General features: G+C 43.0%; 1 protein-coding gene across 2 annotated transcripts; it reads left to right on the top strand.

Moving 5' to 3' along the window:
* Positions 1–209: 209 nt before the first annotated feature.
* Positions 210–27,964, top strand: ANKRD29 (ankyrin repeat domain 29; the record flags this gene model as incomplete). 2 transcript variants are annotated; one of them, XM_082480078.1, is made up of 10 exons in its annotated part: positions 210–313; positions 5,606–5,716; positions 8,016–8,114; positions 10,555–10,653; positions 15,682–15,780; positions 18,750–18,848; positions 24,218–24,316; positions 24,765–24,860; positions 25,930–26,028; positions 27,881–27,964. In XM_082480078.1, the coding sequence occupies exons 1-10, from the start codon at positions 293–295 to the stop codon at positions 27,962–27,964; spliced, it is 906 nt and encodes a 301-aa protein (XP_082336204.1). In that variant the 5' UTR covers positions 210–292. The 2 variants fall into 2 exon arrangements, with proteins under 2 accessions (XP_082336204.1, XP_082336205.1); XM_082480079.1 differs by lacking the exon at positions 25,930–26,028.

Below are 27,964 nucleotides of genomic sequence, written 5' to 3'. Positions count from 1 at the left end.
ATACTAATACTAATACCAATCCTAGTAATAATAATATATTATGAAAAATATAATAAATTATAATTAATACTATTAAATAAATAAACAATCCCTACCTTTTCCCCCACAAGCCTTTAAAGGGGACTAATAGCCAGAAACTCATGAGCATAACTAAAGCCATGGGGGAGGGCTGCGCCGGCCCCCGCGCCGCGCCGCGCCCCGCCCCGTCCCCGCGCAGCCCCGCGGCGCGGAGGGGCGCGGATGAGCGCGGAGCGGCGCGGAGGGGCGCGGAGGAGGGAGGCGGGGCGCCGCGATGTGCAGGATGTCGTTCAAGGTGAGCCGGGGAGAGGGGAGAGGAGAGGGGGGGGATGCTCCGTCATATTCTTGGATTTGGGGATCGATTTATTGTGGTTTTTTTTAATTTTATTTTTATTTTATTTTTTTTTAGGAAAAAAACGGGGGTGGTTTAGGGCGGAAGGAAAGAAAACAGAAGCGTCCTTCCCGGGGTACGGGGTGCCGCGGGAGTGCTGCGGTGGCAGCTGATGGAGGGGGTGCCTGTGTGTGTGTGTGCGTGCTTCCCACAGCTGACATCCCCAAAAAGGGCTGCATGGTTGGTGTTACATAAACTACGAGCCTCCATGCAGCTTTAGGGTGGCCGGGCTCAGCGCTGTGGGTTTTGGTGCAGTCAGGAGCCTCCTCTTCACTTTTTCCATCATCTCTGCTAGTGCTGGTTGTGTAATAGTTGGGAGGCAGCGTTTATCCCTGCTCTTCCTTTCAGGCTGTGGCAGCCGCTGGAGCCAGGCTGGTTGGTTCCCTTTTCTGGCTGTGATTCCTGTCGCTTTTTGGGCTTCCTCCATCCAAACCCGTGCAAGAGCAGTAATTTTCCAAAGATCGCCTAAAATACATTTTTTAATCTGAGGACAGGATTAATAAAATCAATTGGCAAAAAGGGAAGCAAGTAGCAATTTACTGATGCTAACGGATAATATTTATGCTAGATGTACATCTTCTCTTCAGTTATGCACTTTCTGGATGCTGTGCTTGCCCTTCTCTTATTGATCACCAGCTCCGTGCCAGTCCTTTGCCGTGTTGCTTGTGTTGCATTGCTTTATTTGATGGATTATTCCCTGTACTTGCCTCTCGCTTCTGTCAAGCTGTCTCCCCCCGGGAGTGTCAGTGCTGCGGTGGCACTGTGCAGGTTCCATGGTGGTGGTGCAGCAGGTGGTTTCCACCTGCGGTTAAAGCTGGAGCAGGGTCCCTTTGCTCACAGTGCAGCTCAGCCTTACACCGGGTGGTGAAATCTCTGTGGTCATCCCCTTTTTGGTCCTGCACTGGTCTCATACCTGCTTTTTTTTTTTTTTTTTTTTTTTCCTTAGCCTTAGTCTATTCTGCCACTCCATTCTGTCTCCGTGAGTTTTTTCCCGCCTTCATTTCTCACAAGCATCCACCCTAACAGATGCTAGCCCCATGCCCCTGGTGGTGCCAGCCCCATCTTCTTGCTTTCTTCTCCTTTTTTTGGCCTCCTTGTTTTTTTTACCTTGTCCTCTGGGTCTTCTTTTCTGTTCTGTTCCTATCAGCTCCTTTTCTGTGCCCTATTTCTCACTTTCTATTCCCTCAAGTACTCCCATTCAAGGTAGCTCACTGCCTGCTCCCTCTCTCTCTGGAGAATTGCAGCCCCCCCCCTCCCTCTGCTTTCTCTCTCTTTTCTGTGTCTTTTTGCTTGGCATTTTCTCTTTCTCTCAGAAGACTGCGTCCTTGAATTCCTGCCGTCTCTGTTTGCTGCTGTCTGTTCATGTTTTCCATCTTATTATCCTACTTACCCATGAGGTACCATTTATCTTTCTTTCTCACTGTCCGTACACACGAATATCCTCTCTTTTTCTACCAGCTCTTGCCTGTCTAAACTTACATTTATATCTTGAACGACCTCTCTTTTTTATCAGGATCCTTCATGTAGGATGTATTGCTGTCTAATAAAGTCCTCTCTCTTTCCTCCTAAGTCCCACTAACATTTTCCATTGTGTCATGCCTGATCCTGATTTCCAGTTCTTCATCTTAAAACTTGTTACTCAATTCCTCATCTTAAAACTTGTTACTCAATTCCTGCTTTACATTAGGACTGGTTTAGAAACTGAGAAACAATAGGGAATTTTCTTGCACTTTGACAGTACAAGGAAAAAGCCACTGGGCTAGTGTTCTCTTTCTCCTCTCTTTTCTTTCCCTTTGCCGATCGGCTCTTTTCTTTCATCTTCAAGACCACAGTTTAAGAACTGCAGTTTTCCTCCTCAGCTGTTACCCCACTGTGACCTGCCTCTTCTCTGCAGACAGCAAGTCAAGGGTAGGGCAGGGAGCGGGAGCTGCTGATCGCAGCGTTTAAACGATACTTTTCCCCTCAATATTCCTAGGATGACACATACAGATACATTATCACATTTGATTTTTTCCGTATTCCTGCATAGAAATGGTCTTGTCAGATGTGTAACATATATTTTCCTCTAGGCCATTTTTGAGAAGTATTTTTGCTTGATGTCAATACAGCACGAATATAATGCCAGCTTTTCATCTTTGGGCTCTCGTGAAAGCATATAAACAATTAAAACGAATAGCACAGCCAGAGGTTGCTTTAGATATCTTGATGATGTGGAGGAAATTGTATCCCGAAAGTTGCTGATGCTGGAGCAAGTGACACAATGAAACATGTCGTTTTCACCAAAGCTATTAGCTGATCACTTTTTCAAATGTTTATTACGTTCTGTTGCCAGACTGTCCATGCTGAGGGTCAGTTCTTTATTTTAAGGAGTTTTTAGGACCAGACTAGCTTTATAATAATTATTACATGAAAATTGTACCCAGGTAATCTCTTGAAATTCAACATTACCTCTCCCTAAGAAGTATCTGATGAGACAGGATTGAATTCATAACTGAACAACAGCAGTCAAGGTTTATGTTTTATCCTGCAGTTTAAAACCCGTTTACTGGTCAAAGCTTATTCAATTAATCAGATTATTAATCCCAAAGTAGTGTCTTACATTTTACCTGCTAGTGATGTCATTATTGTCAGTATTGCTGATATCACCTGAAGGCGAAGAGCACAGAGGTATAAATCCTTGGTTTGAAAGGAGAAGGGAAATTGCCACATGGTAGTCCTTGAGGCTGTCCTTGCAGGGTGCCCAGATCATCTGAATGATTTTGCACATTCCATTCATTTTAGAAGGTGAAATAGCTCAGATTTGTGTTTGCTTTTTTTATCTAATCGCTACACGGTTGATGGTCTGAGTGTGCTGTATACTCTTACACAAGGAATCCCCAGCAACGTGGGCGCACGAGGGGAAGTACAAGTAGTGATAGCAGTTACTTCTAATTGGGTCGAAAACACCAAGGGGAAAAACCTAATTTTGTGTCCTTGATGCACTGGAGAATTCTTCCATTCCTTGGGTGTGATCCAAAATACAAGGACAGCTTCACTGGAGTGCTACTGTAGGAATTTCGGGGGGGGGGGGGGGAAGAGGTAGGAATTTATGACTCATAAGGCCAAAGACTTTGGACTTCTACTTCTGGATTAGGGTCACGCTGGCAACTTAGTTCTCTTCTGTCCTCATGTAAGCGGATGAAAGCAAGTAAAGAGTTCCTGAATATTGATTCTGGTTCCTGCTTACCTGATCAATAAAGGCATTGTCGTATGGTAGGCATAATAAAATGCAGTCACATCGCCACTGTGCCCTCGTAGCGAAAACCAGGCTGGATGACATAAATCTTTCCCTGTATGGATATATTGCCATACCCGAAGGCATTCTAAAACTTTAGGAGATAGAGTGAGACAATAAAAGGTAAGGAATTTGATTTCCCGGTCTGTAAGGTCTGAATATCATTCTTTTGCAATAGCTTTCCACTGAATATCGTAGTAATAAAGACAATCAGACAATATTCCTAACTACCAGCTCGATAAATAAATATCTGCCTAATAAATCAGAGCAAAAAGGGCAACATGGGATACCGAGTGTTTAGGTCAATTGTTTGCTTTTACGTAAAATTATAGTGATTGTAAGGGTAAAGATAGGAAAACACTACTGCATTGCCAGCAAAGAGGGTACAAACTGCTGGTTCTATTTTGGTGGACATTATCTACAGATTCACCTGGGGAAATGTGTTACCTGTGAAAGGAAGATCGGAATTTAGCCTATTGTGCTTGCTAAATTTTTCAGTCTCCTGCCCCTGCGTGCGTGGGTGCAAGAAATATCGCTATCGGTTTATAAGAAGTGTCTTATAATTTATTGAATGGTTGAAACACCTCTTGACTCAAAACAGCTGCCAATTTTCCAACCTACGAATATTAAAAATGCAACCCATGGAAAGTGCACAGTGCGACGGATCTGGGATGGATTCACACAGGACTGGTCTTGTGTCTGCTGGTTTCTGCGAGGTTTATTACCCGCGTGTCAGTGAAGGAAATAATTTACATCCTGCTCTATGTGTGCATTTTAAGTATCAACCATAAACCCATTCAATCCCAATTCTCTACCACATGACACGTGCGCAGTGGCATTTAGACATGGAGAAGTGTGTATTACATTTTTTGAAGCAGAATGATTGACATTTATATCCACTCTGCACCCTCTTTGGTTTATCCTGAAGGCAGGATTCACTGGAGGCCAAGGCCCCCGCGTATTTTTGACACTGTTTTGGTCTAAGATGACAATCAGTGAAACGATGCTTTACTGAACTGTTGGTGGTTTGGGGTCTTATTAAAAAATCAGTGTCATGAGCTTGCTTTATGGTACGTACCGTTGCCATCACAGCATTATTTCCCCTCCACACTTCACCCATCACAGTGCGTACCTGTCAGGGCAGCTTTTTGGCAGGTGCCTGCATGGGTCAGATGGGGGGGCAGGAGCAAAGTCTGTGTCTTTTTCTGCTGTCCTCCTCCTATGCCGGGGCAGTGGTAATTTGCTCCTACCCAGGAGAAGTCACACATAGCCTCACAGACCTAGTAAATGGATCCCTAAGTCTATAGACAGCAAGATTTTAGCCTTTTTTTTTTCTAGCCTCACCCAGGAGACAGCTCACGTGCCCGCAGTTACAGGGTGTTAATTCCAGGGAGGAGGCAGACCAAACACTATGGGAGATGCATGAGCAATACTTTTCCCGTGTTGGGACTTTACGTGCAGAAAAGAAGGAGACAGCAGAGAGCTAACCTGAAACCCAGGAGGATGTCCTGCAGCAGGACATGCCAGCAGGATGATTCAGCCTCTCTAACGGTGCCCAGCCCCACCACAGAAGCAGACAATACAGGTACCAGTTAGCACGTTGTTTTCTGTGACGTTTCCCTGTAGATCTGGACTGGCATCGTTGTCTGTCATTACAGAGCGAGCTAAGAGTCATAGGCTGCCATGGACACAGGGAAGACCCGAAACAACATGAGGTAGCGCAGGGAGACTGATCTCTTTAATTGTGCAAAGAAATTAAATTAGCTTCCCTTCCGTGCTCTGGTTTTGAACGAACAGCACACTAAGATGAAACTTGCCTGGCTTGAATGCAGAATGTGCACGTGTGCATTTGTCCATTGCATCTTCCAAAGTGTTTTATTTCTGCCTTTTTTTTCTTCTTCTTCTTTTTTTTCCCTCACCAGAAAGAAACACCACTCGCCAATGCCGCGTTTTGGGCTGCGAGAAAAGGCAACCTGGCTCTCCTCCAGCTGCTGCTGAACAGTGGGCGAGTAGATGTGGACTGCAAAGACAGCGTATGCACACAATGCCACTGCACCCACAGCACTGATTTTACAACGCTTTCCATAGCCCGCTGCACCGAGGATGTGGCAGGGATCTAACACGAGACACTTGAGAGTCTTATGGCACTTAGGGGTGATTTAAAACCTTCTCTTGTCAGGAAGCAAGTTTGAAACTCAAGATAAAATAGCGTGCTGATTTACATCAGTGGCAAGGGGTTAGGAATTTGCCAGCACTCAAAAATGTGTCTTACACAGTTATTTGTGGCTCTGACATTAAAAACACAGATCCTAGCACCTCAGGCTTCTCTTTGTGAGGAAATGTCATTGTAGTAATAGATCACAGTGAAGAGTCAGCTCAACCGAGCCCAAGCAGCAATGATTCTGTCAGCTAGCAGAGCTCCTCATAATTAGTTTTCAAAAAAACCCAAACCCCTGGACCACAGTTTTCATTTAGACAATGTAAAAGTTTGCGTTTGATGTGCAGCTGTTCCCACCCTGTGTGGCATGCGGCATCCTACACCCAGCGGTGCCGTCAGAAGAACTGCTGGCCTCCTAACTTCTTCTTCACCCCCACCCCAGTATCTCCTGGACTTGGTACCAACATGAAGGCACAGTACAATCTCCAAGCTAAAAGGAGCCCAGACACATGACAAAGATTTCATGGGGATTTCCTTACTGTAATTGACATGGGTTGAAATTAGTTTTGAGATTAGAAATGGGTTGAAAACATGAATAATGGGTACGTCTTGCTCTTCTGCCTACAACATATGGAGAGATACTTGGTTGTAGTAAGCTATGGCAAAAAGTGGGGGAAAACCAAGGTTGAGAAGTTCCCGGGTTTCTTTGATGCCAGGACTGACTTACTGAAAGTTGTGCCTGTGTTGTACAGGATTAGTGCCACTTCCAGCCTGAAATGTGAATCATAGAATCATAGATTCATAGAATGGTTTAGGTTGGAAGAGACCTTAAAGACCATCTAGTTCCAACCCCCCTGCCATGGGCAGGGACACCTCCCGTTAGACCTGCTTGCTCAAAGCCCCATCCAGCCTGGCCTTGAACACCTCCAGGGATGGGATGGGGCATCCACAGCTTCCCTGGGCAACCTATGCCAGTGCCTCACCACCCTCACAGTGAAAAATTTCTTCTCAATACCTATTCTAAATCTACTCTCTTCCAGTTTGAAGCCATTCCCCCTCCTCCCATTGCTGCGTGCCCTTATAAAAAGCCCCCCAACCTGCTGCAGCTCCTCTCACCTTGAATACATTCAAAGTGCAAGAGGTTTTCTAAGCCCATTGACTTTAACATATCTTTTCATTCTCATTTCATTTTTGCCCTGTAGGCAAGTATTTGTCCTGCAGTACTTCTGGAGCTGATGCTATGGGTGTCTGACAGGGAGGGAAGGATCTTCAGATGAGGGCGTCAAATAAGCAGGACAGAAATCAATGTAAAGAAATACGGTCCACTGCTGCTCATTTTTCCTCAAAATAAGGCTAAACTTGATCAAGAATTTTTACAATACATTGTAAAATATCCTGACTTATTAACTATATCAGGCATACAAATTTTCTAGACTAAAATATTTTTGTATGGTTAAGGCTGCATGGGTCTTTTCTTGTAAAGTCACACATCCCTTCTTTAGATTGAACTGGTGTGTGTGAATGTTTTAGAAGGATGAATTGCATCCTTATGCATGGGGTTCCTGTATATTGTCCATTCACTACATACAGATAACCTAAATCTTATTTGGTTCACCGGACCAGTGACGGTATAGGGTACTGAGGGTACCTGAACACATAGTTCTGGTATGGAAAGTTCTCTCATATAATGTGAGGAGTCACAGTGAGTTTGCTCTGATCATTTGGATAGGGAATGAGTATTAAATCACCCAGACCTTACCCCTGACTATGACTCACAATTAAGTGACTCAGCTAAGTCACTCAGCTCCTGTGTCCAAGGTTGCCTAAGGCTGTTCTTCTGGAAATGATGCAAATATCTTTGAAATTCTCTGATAAAATGCTCTGTATAAATGAAAAATATTGGTGTTACTTTTGTTGCACTTATTTTGGGACAATAAGGAGAAGTCATTGCACATAGGCGTTGAATGGTCAGGCCTTGGGACTGCAGGCAAGTCTGTAATGTTTTTGCTTTAACACCTGCTAATTGCTTGTTTCCAAAGTATTCCTGATCGGAAATTTTAAATGATAGCGGGTTTTTCAATGATCCTTCCTTCAGCTTTTAGAAGAGGTGCTGTCTCTTCCGGACAGCTGGAGGTGTCTGTTGAAGGTACTGACTTGTTTTTCCTTATTCCCAGCTTGGCACAACAGCTCTGATGGTGGCATCTTACTACGGCCACATAGATTGCGTACGGGAATTGGTGTTGCAAGGAGCAGATATCAATCTGCAGAGAGAGGTAGGAGAAGTTGTGCATTCAAACAGGGAGGGATTAAGTGGCTGTTGGTTTATTAGAAATAGAAAAAGTGTTGTTTGTTGCTTTTTGCCAACTGCTTCTTTGTCGCTTGCTATGCAGTGCATGTATAAACAGGCTCTGTTCTCCTGAGGACATCAAGGAATCAGATGTTTGGAGTTTCTAATAAAAAATGAGATGCCAGGGATGCATTTATAAATAATTCATCAAACACTTCCAGCACATCTGGCTGGTGAGGGTCAGTTAAATCTGAGATGTAATCCCCCAGGATTACACCATATATGCGTCCGCAATTTTACTTATTGGCACAGGAGTTTACAGCTCTCTGGATGGGGTAAATGATAAGGAGAAGTCCTTCACCTTTTGATTTGTAGAATCTGGTCATTAAAATAGAGTGGATACCATCGCTAGCCTGGGGATTACTTTGACTCTGTATGCTTTGGAGTTTCTGCCTCTTAGTCTGAGCCAACTCATCTCTAACAATCACACAGCTTAATCACCCGTGCCCTTCCCTGCATCTCTGCTTTGCATGCAAGGCATCTCTCACACCGTGACATGCTTGCTTGTGGAAGGGACGTCAGCGGCTGGTTTTGGGAAAGTGCCTTCCCCTCATACTCCACGCAAATGGTTGTAAGGAACACCTGCAGCCCCTCTGGCCTGTGTGCTGGCTACACAGAGCGCAGAGTGGCTCTGGGACAACAGTTGTACTGGTCCTAAGAGCAAAGCGGTTTAGGGAGGGCGTGCAATAAGGCGGGATGGCGGTAGGTAGTGCAGGACAGCAGTGTGCTCGTTGCTTTAACCATATGAGCCAATGTTTCCCTCCTTCCTTGGTTACCTGGAACTAGAGCATTAATCTCATGCTGACATCTGCGAGTTACTGAGTCAGTGAATGCCATATTCGATGATATAAGTGTCTTTGCACTTACTGGCCTTAACTTGCTCTAACTATGATTGCCAGTGTCTTTCACTGGGGTCCTGTTCCAAAAAAACATTTATTTAACATGTCCCTTCCCTTAGGTAAACATTGCTTGAAAAGCAGCAACAAAAGGAAAAGTTGAGAACAGCTTTATGGAGCTGCTCTTGAGTATTGCTCAGGACATACTGTTTCAGCAAGCCAACCAAAAGAGAAACACTGACATCCTCCAAAATCACTCTGTTGCAGAGAGGAAGCAAAACAGATGAAGTTGAAGCCCTAAAGACCAACGGCACTGTTCTGAAACTAAACCCACATACTCAAACCAGTGCTCTTGCACTCTGAAGTTGGGGAAGTGTGTCTGGGAGAGGGGGGCTCTGAAATGGTCGCAGGGGGCCACATGCTATCGTAAAGGCTTTGGGCACTGGAGTGAATTTCATGTGTACTTCCCCTCTCCTGCACCTTCTGCATGGTATGAGAGAGCCTCAGGAAAGCCTGCTTGTCTTTTTCTTTTTCTTTCTTTCTTTCTTTCTTTCTTTCTTTCTTTCTTTCTTTCTTTCTTTCTTTCTTTCTTTCTTTCTTTCTTTCTTTCCTTCCTTCCTTTCTTTCTTTCTTTCTTTCTTTCTTTCTTTCTTTCTTTCTTTTCTTTCACTCTCTTTCTCTCTTTCTTTTTCTCTTTCTTTCTCTCTCTCTTTCTTTCTTTCTTTTTCTCTCTCTTTCTTTCTCTCTCTCTTTCTTTCTCTCTTTCTCCCTTCTTTCCCTTCCTTCCCTTCCTTCCCTTCCTTTTTCCTTCTGCCCACCCATTAAAATCTTACATATCCTCTTTTGGGTCCTGATTTACTCACATTTTAATGACAGTTTTTTGTATAACTAGTATAAAATACGGGGGTTCAGTTCTTCAGTGAGGTTAAGGGAAATCAGGCATTGCAGGGCTGGTTACAGTTGCTTAAAGGCTGCTTGGCTGGATGGGGAGCTGCTGCTGCAAGACACAAGGATGATTATGCCATGAGCAGTCATGTTTTGTCAGTGGAGAGTCAAGGTAGGTGGAGCTTTTTCTTACCAAATAACCACCTCCCTGGTCTTGCCACACCCTGATCCAAATCCATCCCATGCCCCTGTTTGTCTCAAGTTGTAGCAGCAGGTAGAATAGGAGTTGGTTTCAAGTTGGCTGTTCCTCTATTGTGCAAAACTCTTCTCCCTCTGGGCTTGCTTTCCCTTTCTGGCAACTGGGTAGAAATGAGGGCATCCTTAGTCTATATTAGAAACTCTGTGCAGAAGCCCCTTGTGAAACTTGGATTTTGCTCAAATGTACCATGCTGGACACATTGCTCAGTGCACTGGGAAGAAAACTGACCTAAGATACCTGGTGTCCTCTGGAGTCCTCAAAATCACATTGTCTTTTCAGTTGATATTCAACTGATTGTGCTCAATACTTTTTTAATTTGAAATGTATATAATTCAGTCAAGCGTGTTATGTGTTTGGATTTTTTTAAATCTATTTTTTCCTTACAGTCAGGTGCAACTTCTCTGTTCTTTGCTGCACAGCAAGGCCACAATGATGTAGTGAAGTTTCTCTTTGAATTTGGAGCCTCCACTGAATTTAAGAATAAAGTAAGATCATGGGTCTATTTTTGCATGCTGATGCGTTCTGACAATCAAGGTTGTTTTTTCCTATTCACATGAAACATGACATGGCAGCAGGAAGATGATACAAGGATTTCCTCACTTGAACGTTTTCTGACTAATAGAAGTAATGCAACATATTGTCAAAATATTAACTTGTGACTAGCTTTTACTACCTAAACTTAATGGCATAAGTTGATCAAAGATGAGTCCCTTGATAGTGATATCAGTCTTTTCTCTTAAGCCATCCTCAAATACAAAACCAAAGGGTCTTTTTGTATACGTTAAGTAGGATCCCGTTTTAGGTGTATACGTACTTCACTTGCATAGACTGAAATTTCACCTACATTGGGATGTCTCTGCATACCACCATAAGATATGTAAGAGTATAATGGCTTCAGTCCTCCCTAAATTCCCATTTACTCATCTGTGAAAAGATAAAATGCACCTCAGAGCTTCTATTTCTTTGTTCAGGCAGGTCCTTTTTCAAAATCTTCTTAGAATAGCCAAAAGCACAGATGGCAGAGCCTAGGTCTGCTTCAGGGACCCAAATGTTTATATCTTCGAGACTGGGCTTTGGTAACCCACTGAATTTTTAGACTGAGTCTGGGTGGGAAGCCACCTTGTACTTTGTGCAGCAGTGTCTACCTGAGCAGAAGGCACCATTGAGAACGTACTGCATTGACAGTACGCATTTTCCATTGGCCTTCTAGCGTGTTTTTGTATCTGTTCCGTTTTCTGGTTTAATAATACGTTTTTTGTAGCTTGAAATCATTCCATCAAACCATCTTTTTGTTAACAGGCAACTGAGATAACAGGCTCCTCCATCCCCCCCAAACCCCAGAAACAATATAGTTGACAAAATATGCCTTTTCAGGTCAGAGATAAGACATTTTCTGATTAAGGCACACAGCTGGGAGCAGCACTGGAAAACATATGGCTGATCCTGTCTGTTTTTAAAGGGCACTGCAAAATTAATCAATTTACAAAGAACTTTCTATTATAAATGAAGACACGGAATTGAAATAACAGAACAAATTGAATGTATCCCAGGAAACAGACTTTAAAACTAGGAAATGCAAATCACAATATCTTCTTCTTCATGTACCTCTCTGTAAATTGTAATTACTACATTTGTTACTCACATATGAGGGTGATGAAGAACTATCTTAATATAGGCATTCAATTCTTGTCACCCCTTGTATCATTAGAGTTGATATTCACTGCAGCAGGTGAAGCAAGCATGTTCTAAAGCAGTGTAATAAAGTAATTAGCAACAATCGCTGATGTTGTAAAGAGAATGAATAGCACTATTGAAGGTTATTATATATATACTATAAAATACATATTACTCAATAATATTATCCTGCATTGTCTGACATCCCTAGAAGTATGCATCATAAATTGAATCATGTTCTCTTTTCTTACTCTGAGACATGTTATAAGCATGTGGGTTCTTAAAAGGGTTTGCCTGGGGGCGTGTTTTCTGACCAATACTGCAGGTCGAACGGTGTGTCAGAAGCTATTTTGCAGCAGGTAGTGCCTGCAGAAGATCAGTTCCCCGACCTTGTAGCATTATTTCCGAGATGATAAACCACCACATAATTCTAAGCTACTTTCAGGTGATGATGACAGAGGTGAAGGAAGAGGTAGGCAAATAGACGGGGAAGTCTACACCGTATAGTGGGGCCTTATCAGGCGCTGCTGTTCCAAGTGCTTCCATGGGAGATTGGCAGCTACTGTATGTGCTGCCAGGGGGGAGGACAGACTGGGGGGGTAAGTAAAATGGTTTCAGCTGAAGAATTGCAGAGGTAGCTGAGAGAACTGGCTCCTATCGGAGTTGGAAGGGTTTGCAGGGCAGAATTAATAGGAGCTACGTTGTGTCAGGAAAACAGGATATGAGCAAGAAATAAACCCAAGGCAGTGTGCCTTCTCTCAGCTGCACCGCTGGCTTCCCACCTATCCCATCGTGGCCCTCGGAGGGCCTCTATGGTTGCTTACGCGTCCCTGCTCCCGCTTGCTGCCCTCCTCAGAGTTTCCAAGAGGCTTGCCAGTACCAAAGATGCTGCTTCAGCTTTTTACTTGTCTCAGCTGAAGCCAAAAAGGAAAGAGACATCACATGGCTGAAAGGGATTTTAAAACTCTGATTTACTTTTTTTTTTTCCTCTCTCCCCCCATAAGTCACCTGTCTTCCCAATGGTCTGTAAAACATTGGGGTTTCCAGCTACAGCGTGCTGGAGAAAAAGCTCTTGTGCTGGCAAAGAGGGAAGAAAGTGTAACAGAAAGACAGACATAAGCTCAGTAGGGGTGGGAGGGGGCTGAGGTTTCCTCCTCCTAAGAAACCATGGACCTTCACGCTGTTTGACAGTCCCTCAGTTTGAGTGCTGTCTTACTGCATGGGCTTTTCAGTGAAAAAGGTTTTTGGTCCCAACTTCCCTTTTCTTGCAGAAAGATGTGTCTCTGTCAGAGCATTCAAATTAATCTCTGTCTCTTCTTTTGAGTGTATCCAACTTCATAGGAGACATCGAAGAGCAGGTCTTAAAGCCCAGCTGTCTTCCTGATCAGGGTCTAAATCTTTGAGTCAAGGAGTTGTTACCCAGTTCTCTCTGGCCCTGTAAATATTGGATTCAGCTGGAACTGGAGACCACCAAATGTGTTTTTTTTCTGATCCCTAGACTCTGATTAGGGTGATCTAGGAAACTTGGTCACTCTAGTCTGAAAGATTTAAATCATATATTTTGGAAATGTGTTATTCATTCCAAAAACATATCTGCCTAAATCTGTTCATTTGATTCAACCAAACACTTGGTCAGGATCCCCATTTTGAGACACTTGGACATATCCTGTGAGAAGTGTCTCCCTTCTTAAACCTCAAGCTGTGACATCTCCCAAGGTGGGATCACACAGTTGTACTCCAGGCGCTGAGCGTCAGCTCCGCTGTGCTGACTGCAGTTAGCTTTGCAGGGCTGCCTTTTATTTGGGACCTGTCATTTGGTTCCCTCCAGAAATTACCTTAATAACCAAACAATCTTCTTAGAATAACAGGAGTTTGTTAAGAACACAAGAATTTCAGAAAACAAAAACCAGACCGTGAAGCAATAAACAAACAATTCCCATATACAGCTAACTGAGCGTGTCTATTGACCCGCCATACAGGGAACCCCAATATTTTTAAGCTTCCTAAAACTCATCCTTCTCTGCCTCTCCACAGAGGACCTCCAATCTGGATAGCACAGTTTCTCTTCTTAACTCACTAACCTTTCTATCTCCATTTCCTTCAGTTCCCTGAGTCTTTAAAAATGTCTCTGTTTTTTGTTTGTAGCCCTTTGATCTGGTAACTCATTAATCGAGCAAAATGGCTTTCAGCTGGTTGGAGACAGGAAATAGGTTTCACAAAGTTATTAGCTTTTGCCATTGTGTTTTAAGTGTGTATAAGGTGTTTTTTAATCCAAGAACCATTGTGGTTGCTTTTGTGTTTTGTTCCAGCAGTTCCTATTAAATTAGGGTAGTTTAATTTCACAGGGAAGTCTAATGACTCATTGTAGCTACAGAGTAACTTAATTCCACTGACCTGATTACACGCTGTATTTACTCAAATAATCCAGAATTAATATGCAATTCTTAGATTGTCACATAACAGCTTCACGGCTGTGACTTTGCTGACACTCAAACCTTGTTTGCTTTTCAGTGTCGTAGGGAGGAAGGGTGTATATGAGGTTTTGAGAGTAACTATAGACAGTCCCCCTGGGTTAGTTCAGTCATGTCAGAGGTTGAGCTTTCATGAGGTTATTATAGGCATGAAATAGCACCACAGATTAATAAATTTGATTGGCACTTCCCCTTGTAAAAGATCCATTTGGCCATTCGAGCTGTAACTTCTCTTGTGGATATCCGTCTGTGCGGAAAATTTCAGACAAAACTTTGGAGCTCTTTCAGAGGACAAGGCTGAGGGAAAACACAATCTTTTGCCCATGTTAATAACAGCTCTAGAAACCATTTATCTGAAATACTTTAGATAGCTTATCTTGTGGAGGAGGGGCTTGAGATTGGGAGAAGGCAGGGAAGGAGAGAGAAGACCTCTGGTGTGGATGACTTGGAGTGTGCGTCATCCTTGCTCAATGGCATCGTGCCATCCCAGGCAGAAGATAAAAACTTCCTCTCCGTATCAGTGTCAGAAATAACGGTAATTTTTGAGTAGGGCACAGTGCATTTAACAAGATGGCAAGACCCACATTTGCTGTCTTAGCTGTTTCAGCTGGCTTGGAGTCAATTGTCAATGACACTGAGGTGTTTCCCTTCCCAGATGGCTCCCAAGGGAGCGTCTCTACGTGCAGGATTTGATGCATGTGCCTAGGTCTCCCTTCAGTGGCGATGTGCAGTAACTATATCCGCCTGGGGTTGCCCGTACCTGCAAGGATCACTTCTTCAGAAGAAGTAATGGGGCTTTCACTGGTGGTCATGGGTTTGGTCTGATGCACACTTCCACAGTTTGCGAGCTTGCTTTAAAATGTATCCTCCCTACTCTTCTTCAGGCCAACAATTGACAGGTGAGAGGCAGGACACGACAAGGCATGAGGTTCTGGCCAAAGAAGAGTAGGTGATCAGTGGGCTTTGGAGCAGGGGAAAGGTGTGTTGTCCTTCAATAGGTGGAAGAGTTTCGCAGGTGTGGGGGATTTGGCTGTAAAGGGGAGAGACATAGAGGAGCTTGCAGTTGTGAAGAGAACAAAGCTCCTAGAGGGAAGGCAGAAGACGAGGAACAAAAAGCAGAATTTTCTTGGTTCTTGTCCCTCGCTAAAAAAGCCTCAGGAGAAAAATGTTTATAGTGGCAGAGCCAAGTTTAAAGATTTATGGAGCAAGACTTGGTACTAAAATTACAAAAGATTCAGTAGCTAGTCACTGCAGAACTGCTGTGAGCCAAATTCTGAAGAGCCTTAAAATTTGCTTATGTTTTATGGTGACGTCTAATCCAGCACCTGCCCTCTCACCTGACCGTACTCGTTCTTTGCTTTTTCACAGGATGGAGGTACTGCTCTTCTAGCTGCTTGTCAGTATGGGCATGCAAAGGTAGTGGACACTCTGTTGAAGCATGGTGCCAACATTCACGATCAACTTTATGTGAGTTATTTGACACAGATAATATTGACAACACCGGTGGTGGAACAAATGTGCTGTTTGTTGGACAACAGTAGATACTCTGGCACTGGCACAGAGAAGCATTTGCCAAACATTGTGGTTTTATAGTACTCTGCTCTTCTAAAATGTGAATTTTGTTAACTGTCAGAGTTTCATGATCCTGAGAGAAGGAGCACAAAATTAGAAAAGATGATTTTGCTGCCTTTTGGTTTGTTATCTGCATGAAGGGTACGTACCAAATCTGGATCAGATTTGTGCTATCCATTACCCTTGAAGAAAAGAGCATGTCATGTTCTACCATCATCTGCATTGCAGACAGACAAGTTAACAGCTATGAAGCCACTGACTGACATACTAGAGAATCAGTTCCTCAGTTTTCTGCCAGAAAAAGTAGTAAAAGTTGTGTCATCTTTAAAATATTTTTTAAAAATATAATTTAAAATTATGTCATTTGGTATTTGTGCGTCTCTACCTTGTAAGTGCTTTGGGCAAAGAGTGGTTAAAATGGCTGAACTGGCATTGTTTAGCTAATTTTTCAGAAAGCTGGACTGAGCCAGTGAAGCGCTGGATTTAATTTACTCCAACAGAGACACAAACAAGTTGAGCTTTTCAGCATTCAACAGAAATGAGTGGCAGATTTTCCCTCCGCTTCCCATCACTCTTTCCTATCCCAGGGCACTCAAGACTGACAAAAAGGAAGTTGTTCCCCAGGGATATATGATTTTTTTCAGCCATTTCCATGGGGTTTGGACCTGCAGGATGCTGTCACACTCAGCTCCCGTGAGCGTGGGTGGGAACCGAGGGCTGGTGACCCCAGAAGCCAGCAGCATGCTAGGGGCTGTGCATTAGTCACCAAGGGGGTTCCCACCTCTGCGCTGCCCTCACCTCGCATTTATGTTGAAATGATGATTGAGAAGGGTGTCCCACCCTCGCCGCCGCACAAATAGCGATCGCCTTTCTAATCTGAAGGCAGTGATTCATAGCTCTGCATGGTAATCCTGGGGGTTACCACTCAGTTTAAAAATAGCCATGCTGCCACACCTGCAGACACTTACCTAGAAGTGAAGGCAGTCAAATAGCTTCCTTGTTGTCTCTCCTGGAAACGAGTGATATTTGCAATTGGAATTAGAAATGTATTTTTATTGCTCACAGCCATTGGGCAAAACCAGTCAGAAACAGCTGCTTAACAAAATAAGAACACAATCTCTTGAAAAAGAGCATTAGGCTGGCCCCTTTTGTGGGACATCGTCGCGCTGCATTTGCAAAGTGGTATCTGGCTGGTGGTTTCACTGGCAGACGGCCAAATGAGAGGGATTTTGAGGATGCATTTAGGTCGTCCTCCCAAAGCCATCAAGAGATGTTTTAATCTTAGATTGACTCACATGAGGGGTAGAGGAGGAGACAAGAGAACAGCCTGACTAAACTATTTCTTGCAGAAATAGCCTTAAACCAGTTTTCTCAATACAGCATCATTCCAACTCAAGTACAAAAATCCTAATGATTTTTAAAATGGTTGGATGACAGGGAAACCAAGATTCTCTGTCTTGATTGACGCTATAATAAAGAGCTCTTTTACTACTACACAACCTTGTTTACTTTCTAAATGGAAGTGTTCTCGCTATACCTGTCTCTGGAGGAAGCCTGCAAAGGACCTGATACCATCACCCTGCTTCATGTACTCATGTAGCAGCCAGAGAAAACAGCCCCCCAAAGGGCCAAGGGCTGTGCATTTGTAGTGCCAGCAGACACCTCTCTTGTTTACCAGGGCAGCAGTCTTGAAATCAAGGTCAAACATTTTAAATTCAGTCCCTGGGGCACTATATTCAGCTCATGCTTCACTAGGCCTGTGCTGAGTTTTGCACGAAGAGGAGTAGCTAAGCAGTATCTCTTTGCAGACAGCAGCATTCTGTCCCAACGTAGTGACAGGCCAGCAAGGTCAACAACAGACTTCTATTAAAATGCCCTGTATTTTGTGATAAGCATATGCATAAATTGGTTAGGAGATGTGTACTTGTACATCTGAGATGCAGTGAGGGGATTCATTCTTGTCTCTATTTAAACTAAAAGAGTTTTACCTCCTGGGAAAACTTGCCCTAGCGTGTTCTGTGCCGAGTGCTGTGGATATAGGATGGGCAAACACCTTTCCCACCCTCAGTGCAGATTTCCACTTCCAGTTGGTTGGATGGATTCAAATGATGTTTGAAATTTTTTTATCAAAAAGAATTTAATGGAATATGACTTCAAAATTTTTTTCCTAAGGAAAAGCTTCTGTAAAGCCAAACACTAAAGAACATCTGCACAGGAGAGACATGTTGAGGAAAAAAAAAATCCATATTTGTTCATTTCTTTCACAAGCTTTTTGCAGGAAAATGCTGGTTTCTGACGGGGCTATGAGATACTCTGTCTTGCATGTGCTACTTCACATGATTATATTACAGGTCGAGTCTTTTCTGCAAGATGTGCCAGGGCAGTGCTAGGGTGACACAGTACTTACTCCTTCAGCCTAAAGGGCAGACTTCAATGCTGGAGCCTCCAGCTCTGCAAAGTACTGAACACGTTTTCACCACGTGTGTCTATGTAGCAGAACACTTAAAAGCTAAATGAACATATAAAAGCTAAATGAACCTAAATAAATATATTTTGCTATATAGGAATGGATTTCTTGTTATGTGGTTCAATGCTTTGATGAACTACACTCTTGGGATTCAAGACCTGAGATTTAATGCTCAGTTTGGTATATGATGGGAGCCAGTACTTGTGCATGCTGAATGAAAAATGTTAGTTTATTATGAACTAGACTTTGCATTTTGGTAATTATTTCTTGAGCTTGGCGCTATATATATGCTTTTACACTGCATATTGGCTTCAGAACAACTTGATTCAGTTTGCTTTTGTATGGAAAAAAACGGTATCATTTCAACACAGCATAAGCTGGATGTATTTGTTCTTAGGATGGAGCTTCTGCAATTTTCCTGGCAGCACAAGGAGGCTATCTGGATGTCATCCGACTGTTGCTTTCTTCAGGAGCAAAGGTTAACCAGCCACGGCAGGTGAGCTCAACATTTCAGGGAAGAGCTGGGGGGGTTTAATTACTAAATTTTACAGTTATGAAAAATTAACACTGGATTAGAGAGATTTCCTACATGTTAAACTAACTGAGGGATACGTAAGCGTACACGAGGAACACAGACGTATATAAAAGCTCTCTTGGTTTCCTAAAAAGGATTTCTTAATTGCACAGCTGTTTCATGACTCTAAAATCAGTGCTTAAACAGCACATTTAGATGCTGCTTTGAGTAGGCAGGTGTGGGAGTTGCGAAGCTAGCTTTCCTCCTGGCACTTAGAAATGTCTGGGTAGAGATAGGGCTTCCCAGGAATCTTTGCCTGCTTTGAGAGGGCCTCCCCTGTGGTCTGCTGAAAGCCTGCAGGCAAGGTAGCTGTCTTGGGTCTTCACTGCACATTTTAAATTGATGGGCTAAGGTCCTGTCCTTGCAGTCAGTCATGTATGGCTGCCAGGTGGCTGTGATCACTGACTGCAGCAAGGAAAAAATCAGCACGCGGGAGCAAATGAATGTGAAAACTGTAATAACGGCAGACAACGTGGCATGTGACAGGCTTTGCCAGGTATTTTGCGTATTTCCTTTCATCTAGCCCCAAAAAACTGCCAAATCATAGCCTGGCAGCAGAGATTGATCTATATGACTTCTGCTGCATCTGTAGATCTGCATAGCCTCCCTGCTGCTCCTGTGATGTAAGGAAATTGGATTAGCGTTTTATGTGCTGAAACTAAAGTAATTTTCCTGCTGCCTCTTCCCCCACCTCTCCAGCACCAGATCTGTGCTGGCAGCTGCTCCCTGGACTGATGCTTTAGTTGCTCCTAGGCTACCTCCACACCATCTCCCAAGATCAAGATTAAGAAATGTTGTTAAAAGCTGTTAACTAATGCAGTCTAAAAGATCAGTGTAGAAGGATAGACCAAAGTACGCCTTAATGCCCTTTGAGTGGGCCGAAATAAAGTTGGGGAGCCTCAGATTTAGCTCCACCGTGTTGCCATAAAAACTGCGTTCTGCTAACCATAATTATAATGCCCCAGCTAATTCTTTCTGACAATATTTTTTTAGCTTTCTAATCCAATTTCTACAACACAATGTTTCACGAGGCATTTTTAAATCTTAGTTGAGGCAAAGACTTTACTCTGTATGAATGTTCCTCCTGGCTCTGTTTCATCTCCGGCAGGATGGGCTTACTTTGCTTCAGGGTACCTCCGATCCCTGCTAAGATTATGCCTGGATAAGTCCGTGGCATTTGTATTTGGGCCCACCGTAATCCGAAACATTTCCTTAACAAATGGAACATTTTTACTGTTTAATTAGTAAAGTAATGGTTGGATGGACTTCAATCTCTTTCTTACTAACAAACAAATTTGTACTTTGTTCAAAGGTGGCATGTTGGTCAGGAGGAATGTAGCTCTAGATGGGGCAGTTTCGATGTCAGATGACTCTTTCTGTCACTTACAAACTACATTGCGCTCACTGCTGTAGGAAACTTTTCTAAGCAATGTAACATTGGATATAGAGCTGCAGAGTGCCAGGTGTGAGTTCATGCTTCTTCCTTATGGTGTCCAGGTTTTCCTCTCTACCTTGTGAATTTGGGGGCTTAATTCATGCGCCTGAGTGTGTGCATTGCCTTGTATGCCTCCTCCTGCTGCTGTAGTGGGTACCAGTTCCTCTTTGGTCTCGTGCCCCATCTCCCAGTCCCACAGGGATGCTCCTGACACCATAGAGCATCTCGGATGGTGTTGGCTGTCTGTGTGCAGGCCCTCCAGCTCAGCTCTCACAAGACCAAATAGTGAAGATTCCTGGCGAGTTTCTTCCCTGGCAATGACATTTCCCTTGGATTTTAGCTGCCTTCTATTCGTTCTGACATTTTGGAGCTGGGCAGGAATTCTTTTGTCATCTTTTTGTCTAGACAGAGCTCGGGTCACTGTCTGAACCTTGGTTTGGGAGATGTTTCTTTGCTTCTCCAACTCAACAACAAAGCAAGAAGATTATTTGCCAATGAATTTTACACTCTGTTTTGGCAGCCTGTGTCCCAGCAGGCTTTAGTCTGACTGGCTAAGCAGATTCAAAGTACTCTGAAAATTAATGTTGTTTTCTTAACACATGACAGATAATTACACATACATGTAAGCCAGTAAACCTATATAGAGCGTAGACTTCAGGCAAGCAAGCAATTTGTTATTAGCAAGAATTCAGCTGGTGTAGTGGTGCAAGTGGAGTGATGGGCAGAACAGTGGCGGAGATGAGGCCGAGTAGCCTGGGAGTAGGGGCTCTCTGGAAGTCCTTACTGGGAATTTGAGGGGCATTTCACCTCCCACCCTAATCTGGCCCTTTCTAAAACTCCAAGCCACAAGCAAAAGTTGAGGTTCAAAGCTGCAAAGCAAAAGTCATTAGTTAACGGGTAAGAGAAAGAGCATCAGAAATTTTGGTCAGAGTATGTTTGGAACTGCTGGCTGCAGGCTAAAATGAGATGTAGTCCTTATATACTAGCTTGTAATCAAATACAGAAATAAGCACAGCTTAAAAACACATGGCATATTTAACATTGTTCTAGGAACATAATGGTCTGCAGGCTGCTGGGTGGGCAGAGGGACAGGGAAAGGAAAGTAGCTTTTGAACTGCATCTTTCCCTGTTCTCCCTTTCTTCCTGACTCGTCTCCAAGCCTTAATATCTTTTTACACAGGAATTCTTATGTGGCCTCTTAGTACATATGTAATATCTCTTTTGCACCATACACCAACATGAAAATGGACAGAAATCTCATCTATTCCATATAAATATTATATGTGTTTGCATAAACCTGCATGTTAGATGCTGTTTGATTAAGAGAGAGAAGCTGACAATAGTCAATGTGAGGCCACCATCAACTTCTTCATCTTTCTTCTCTTCAGGCTAAGTCCTCCAAGACAGTCACTCTTTCTCACAATGTATTTTTGCCTCTAGAATCATAGAATCACTGAGGTTGGAAGGGACCTTTAAGATCATCAAGTCCAACCATTAACCTACCCTGACAAAACCACTTCTAAACCATGTCCCTAAGTACCACATCTACCCTTTTTTTAAACACCTTCAGGGACGGTGAATCCACCACCTCCCTGGGAAGCCTATTCCAATGTTTAATAACTCTTTCAGTGAAAAAAAATTTCCTAATATCCAATCTAAACCTCGCCTGGCATAACTTGAACCCATTTCCTCTCATCCTATCACTTTTCACCAGGGAGAAGAGGTCAGCCCCCACCTCTCTACAACCTCATTTCAGGTAGTTGTAGAGAGCGACAAGGTCTCCCCTCAGCCTCCTCTTCTCCAGGCTAAACAACCCCAGTTCCCCCAGTCATTCCTCATAAGACTTGTCCTCCAGACCCTTCACCAGCTTCATTGCCGTTCTCTGGATACGCTCCAACACCTCAATGTCCTTCTTGTAGTGAGGGGCCCAAAACTAGCCTATAACTGAGATACTGAGTCTAAAAGCATATTGTTAAGGACTGTTAATGGTAGCAGTGACGTTACCCAACATTTGTATTTCCTTCTGCTCCTTTGCATCTATACCTGAAAATAAGAGTTGTTCTTACAAACTTCACTGTGAGTAAAAGAAAGCTGCTGTGTTCCCAGTGCTGAGCTTGTGCTTGCATTTCTTGTGTAAAAAGAAGCTTGGATTTGCATAGCATTGGTTCTTCATGCAGATTAAATTGCATAGGCTGCTCTCAGATATTTTCCAAGTCTTACAGGCTTTTTCAGTGCCCCTTTTGCTATTTTCTAGAGCCCTCTGGTGGGAGGAGATTAGAAAAAATATGAAGTGTCAACTTGCTGGTAGGGAAAACACTAGAAATTGGAGAGGGACAGTTTTTGCCATCACGCTAACATCATATACACAAAAGAGCCTTTGTTATTTTTGAATCACAAAGAACACTCATTGTATTAACAGGATATATACTAGAATGAGGTCAGTCACTAATTTCAATGAGTTAATTTATGGAGAAATGATACAAGAGTGGGTAGAGATCCTGTTCCTCACCATTTGAGAAGACGGAAGATGTCAGGGTGTGTGTTTGCTCTTCCTCAGAATCAGAAAAAGGGAAGCCCAGAATATTATATCAAAGGAAGAAATAACTTTTCTGTTTCTTCTAATGGATTAAGTCACTAGCCCATAGAAAGCAGAGAACTGGTTCAACAACAGATTTTTTGGATTGTGTGAGAAAGTCATATGAATCTTCTCAGTTGGCACAGAGGAGAAGGATTGCTTCTTTGATCAAGGTGGAAACATCTTATTTAAAGTAAAAAGTTTCCTTCTGAAACTTCTCATTAAGGCTCTTTCGGAAGCCCCAGTGTATTTTGTCTTCCTTTTTCCTGCCAAATCTTCAGGCTGCTGAGGGTGGCGAGGGTAACTGGCAAGCAGTGAAGGCAGAAGCAGGCACCCTGCTATGTAAGGGCTCACTTTTATGTTAAAAAGTCCATAGAGGCAAAGCCTTTTGTGAAAGGCCCACAAGAATCAGTTTGGCACCACATAACTGCTGGAGTCCTCCTGTAGTCTGAAGAATCAGGCCATTTAGAAGCAAAAGGAGGAAAAGACACAAAACTAAATTCTAATTGCGTCAAGAAATACTTTAAGTGCTTCAACTCACCTTTGCCTTTGGGATGGAAATCCATCACTGATTATACTGAATGTGCATTTTATTTTCTGAGATTTTCTGCTCAAATAATGATTGAATAGGACAATTTTTCCGAATCAGATTGTTTCACGCTGGATTCCTTGAAAATTGCCTTGTTTTCTAGCTGAGTTCTTGAAGATAAAATTTGTGAAATAATTACCATCACTATAAGGCAAGATGTTTTTGCCAGATTCCCTGAGGGTGGATAATGTAACTTAACATTGAAAGTTGGTGATCATCTTGCATTGCTCTTTAGCTTCTCTAACAACTTCCACTCCACATGTAGAGACCCAGCTGCAGAATCTGTCCATGCATCCTGAGATTTACCTGTATTTTCTGTCACATCTAGCCACCTACAGTTCAAAATACACAGGATACCTTTGGCCTTTACATTTCAAACTTCCCTATGTATTTTAGACACGGCTGGTAAGCCAGAGAGGGCTTTAACTGTTCGCAGAGCAAAGCACATTTCAGGCCAACGATGCAAGAGAAAGCAGCTAAGGGTGGCTCTGCTCCACAACTGGAACGGTTCTGACTTGATACACCAAGCTCCCATGTGCTTTTGGAAGCGACTCTGCATATGTCTATCTGCGATGCAAAACTTGAACAAGAAATTGAAGTACGTCCATTCCAGTAGGTAGACTTGGGCGGTAAAATACCAGGGAGCACAGAATCTGGAAGTGAAACCTTTAGCAGTCTTACTTTGTTTGCAGGATGGGACGGCTCCCTTGTGGATTGCATCACAGATGGGTCACAGCGAAGTGGTGCGAGTAATGCTGCTCCGGGGAGCTGAGCGAGATGCCGCACGGGACGTGAGTAGCACTTCTTCCTGCGCTCTGTCTGTAGCCGGACACCTCCTAGGGTTATTTGAGGCTGCAAGGCTGCCTGAGTGGAGGCCCAGCGTCCCCAGAGTCCAGGTTGTAAAGTCCCACCGTGGACTCCCATTTTCCCGTTGTGTCTGGGACAGCCTTCTGGAGGGACCTTCTGGAATAAGGGAATGGAAATGTCCATATAAATGAGAGTCAAAGATGATATATGGTGTCACGGGTTCACTTTACCCTGAAGTTTTCACCTGCCAGAGGAACAATCCTCCAAATGCCCTAAAATCAGCAGCGTATGTGGAGGTGCCTCCTCAAGGACGTGGGCAGAGAAGACCCTCCTCTCAGAGGTGTGGGGGACAGCTGGCGTTTCCCTCCAGCCGAGGGGAACGCAGGTAAAGCATTGGTAATAACTGAACTGACCTTCCTCTCTGTTTTAAAGGACGGTACGACTGCTTTACTGAAGGCTGCCATTAAAGGGTACAACAATGTGATAGAAGAGCTGCTGAAATTCTCTCCCACGCTGGGCCTGCTGAAGGTTAGTAGTGAAACACAGATTTTTAGACAGAAACTCAAGAAAGCAAAGGGTCTGATGAAAGATCTGACGTTTATGACTATGCCAGTGGAAGTCAATAACGAGCTTGAGCCCAAAAAAGTAAAGAGAAAAATGAAATTATCTTATTTAGCCTTTAATGCCACACACAAATTAATCTGCTCAAACGAAACTGTGAATTTTATTTTTGGAGTGAGGAAGCACATTGTTTCATAGAAGGAATTCTCCTGCTTTTTGTCATCTGATGTTATTTCTACAGTAAATGGATTGCTCTCAGTGGTGCCATTTTTAGGATTATACCATGCCCTTTATAGCATTTAGTCAGCAAAATGGTATGCTAAGAGATCTGTTGTGAGCATATTCTCTACTTGATTTTGTTTTCCTCTGAATTCAGAAAGTGATTTGAAAAATAACAGATATTTGGAAGATGCTTTTCAATAGCTGATCTAATTTTATGTGCCTATAAATCACATACTTTGATAGCTTCTGTGCACGCAACTAACTGGCAATTTTGATGTACTTGAAAATCCAGGTGGCATTAACTTAGTTGTTAATTACAAGTATGAGATAGCTTCCACACTTATTTGAACTGTCAGTTTGCAGCCACAAACAAAAGGCCAGCCATAAAAAAATCACCACTCAGCTGTCTGACATTGAGATCATTAATCATCAGAGAAAGATAAAATGCACAGATGGTTTCTGTTACTGCTTATGCTTCTATTTCACTTGCTAATGGCTGATTTTGCCAGGCAGAAGCATGTGCTGTGTTCATTCCACCTCTAATCTATTGACAAGGGTAATTTTTAAAAGGAAATATTGCTGTGGTAAAGTGAACTTGACTCTCATGTTTATTAAAGCATTTAAAATAACCTCCTTCATAGCCCACTAGCCTGCCAGCACCCTGTCTAAACCAGACCCTGTACCTTTGATAACTCAACCTCTTCTGTGTTATTTCTTTCTTGTTCGTAGGCTTGTTCTTTGCAAACGTTTGTGTTTCACTGCCTTTTGATTTCTTCCTGTGCACAGTACAAACATCTTCATTGGTATTTTCTAGAACGGGACCTCTGCTCTCCACGCGGCCGTCCTGAGTGGCAACGTGAGGACAGTAGCGCTGCTCCTTGAAGCAGGAGCGGACCCGTGCCTGAGGAACAAGGTACGTCCTGGCATGCCGTGCCGGATGAGGGGCAGGTGGGGAGCACCAAGTGGTGGAGCCGTGTGTGCCACATGTGTCGTGGCAGTCCATGTTTCTGCGTGGGTCCATGGTTGCCACTTGATCCTCTCCTGAAGCACCACCGTTCGGTCCATTCGTTTCTGTATACAAGCATCTACAAGGGTGTTAGGCAGTACCACTGGTGGTGCCAGTAGTTGTGGAGTTACATCGATCTGAGACTAACCAAGCCATGCACTCACTCAGGCACCACAGGTTAAATCATTAACTATAGCTAGTCATGGGCTAGCGAGGTTGCATTTTAGGGAAATAGTAGTCCGTTACTTGTTTTGATAAGTTGTAAGTTATATTTGTGTCTCAGGTGAGAAATATGCAAGGAAGATATTTCAGCAGCAAGAGAAATATACATCTGGTAACTTTGAGGATTCACCGCATCGCTAATGCAAAAAATATCTCAAATTACATGCATGTTTCCGGTATCTTACAATAATATGTTAGTTTATTGAAATAGTTTCATATTAATTTTATGGCAGCAACTTTTCTGCAGAAAACTTGTCTTGTTTTCATTCTGTAAAGTGTTTTACCATTACGTATTTGATCATTTTCATGGAAGTGTGTTCCTCAGAGTTGTGTTTATAAACTCTTTCCTGCTAGTATTTGATATCAAGCTGGGTTTGTTAAGCTGTGAATGAGTGGTCTTGTATTTACTTCTGGTTTATGATTAGGTGAATGAAAGTTTGCAACACAACTAATCCAGCATATACCTTCTAAATGTTTTGGTCATTTACTATAAAATCTGTGCCTGTTATTTCTGTGTCATTCCACTTGATGGCAGCAGAGTTAATGCTCATACTGTAGTTTGTGTTCATAGACATTCCGTTTTGATACTATCATCCAAACAATGTGCAAGATTTTTCTGCTACTGATGGTGATTTACAGCAGAAGAGTGTGCAGTATAAGAAAGTCTGTGGCTGTAACCTCTCCTACTGATTTTTTTTTTTTAAACAACATGCAATTTGGCACAACAGAGTACATTTACAGGACAGAATTACTGATTTTCACAAGTAGCTTCATTATAAATACTTTATGTTACCAAAATTCATAGACTCATAGAATATTTGGGGTTGGAAGGGACCTTTAAAGGTCATCTAGTCCAACCCCCCTGCAATGAGCCGGGACATCTTCAACTCCATCAGGTTACTCAGAGCCCCATCCAACCTCCCCTTGAATGTTTCCAGGGATGGGGCATCTACCACCTCTCTGGGCAACCTGTGCCAGTGTTTCACCACCTTCATTGTAAAAAAATTTCTTCCTTATATCTAGTCTAAATCTACCCTCTTTTAGTTTAAAGCCATAACCCCTTCTGCTGTCGCAACAGGCCCTACTATTGTATTCAATAAATGCAGAAGACCAAATGCTGATGTTCTATTACCAATCCTACAGAATAGCATTTCACAGCAATGAAAGTCTTTCCTTGGATTTTTATGGACTTTGGTACTTAAAGACTTGCCTCATGTCCCACAAAAAATCAGCAGCTATGTTCTCTTTTAATTTTGTGGCAATAGCATAGGGAGCCCAAGGGATACCATTTAGCTTGGATAGCCAGCACAAAATGAGTTGACCACTCAAATCTCATGCTAGGATTATTTGGAAGACTTAAGTGAGATTTGCACACTGTGTGGAAAGGTGACTTCTTAAGATATCTCCAACAGTGGTGGAGACAACACTGGAATAAGCATGTCATTATAATGCCCAGTAGCATCTTCTTTAGGTGCTTTTAAACCATGGCTTGGAAATACTCCTTTATTTTTGCTAACCTGAAGGTTTTTTGTTCCAGGCAAATGAACTGCCAGCAGAACTAACAAAAAATGAACGCATCCTCCGACTCCTCCGTACAAAGGAAAAGCAAAGGAAAAGCTAA

This window comes from Vanellus vanellus, assembly GCF_965231255.1.
Source record: "Vanellus vanellus genome assembly, chromosome: 2".
Lineage (NCBI taxonomy): Eukaryota > Metazoa > Chordata > Aves > Charadriiformes > Charadriidae > Vanellus > Vanellus vanellus.
Note: the sequence above shows the minus strand (reverse complement) of the source record. Positions and strands in the feature narration are given on the sequence as shown.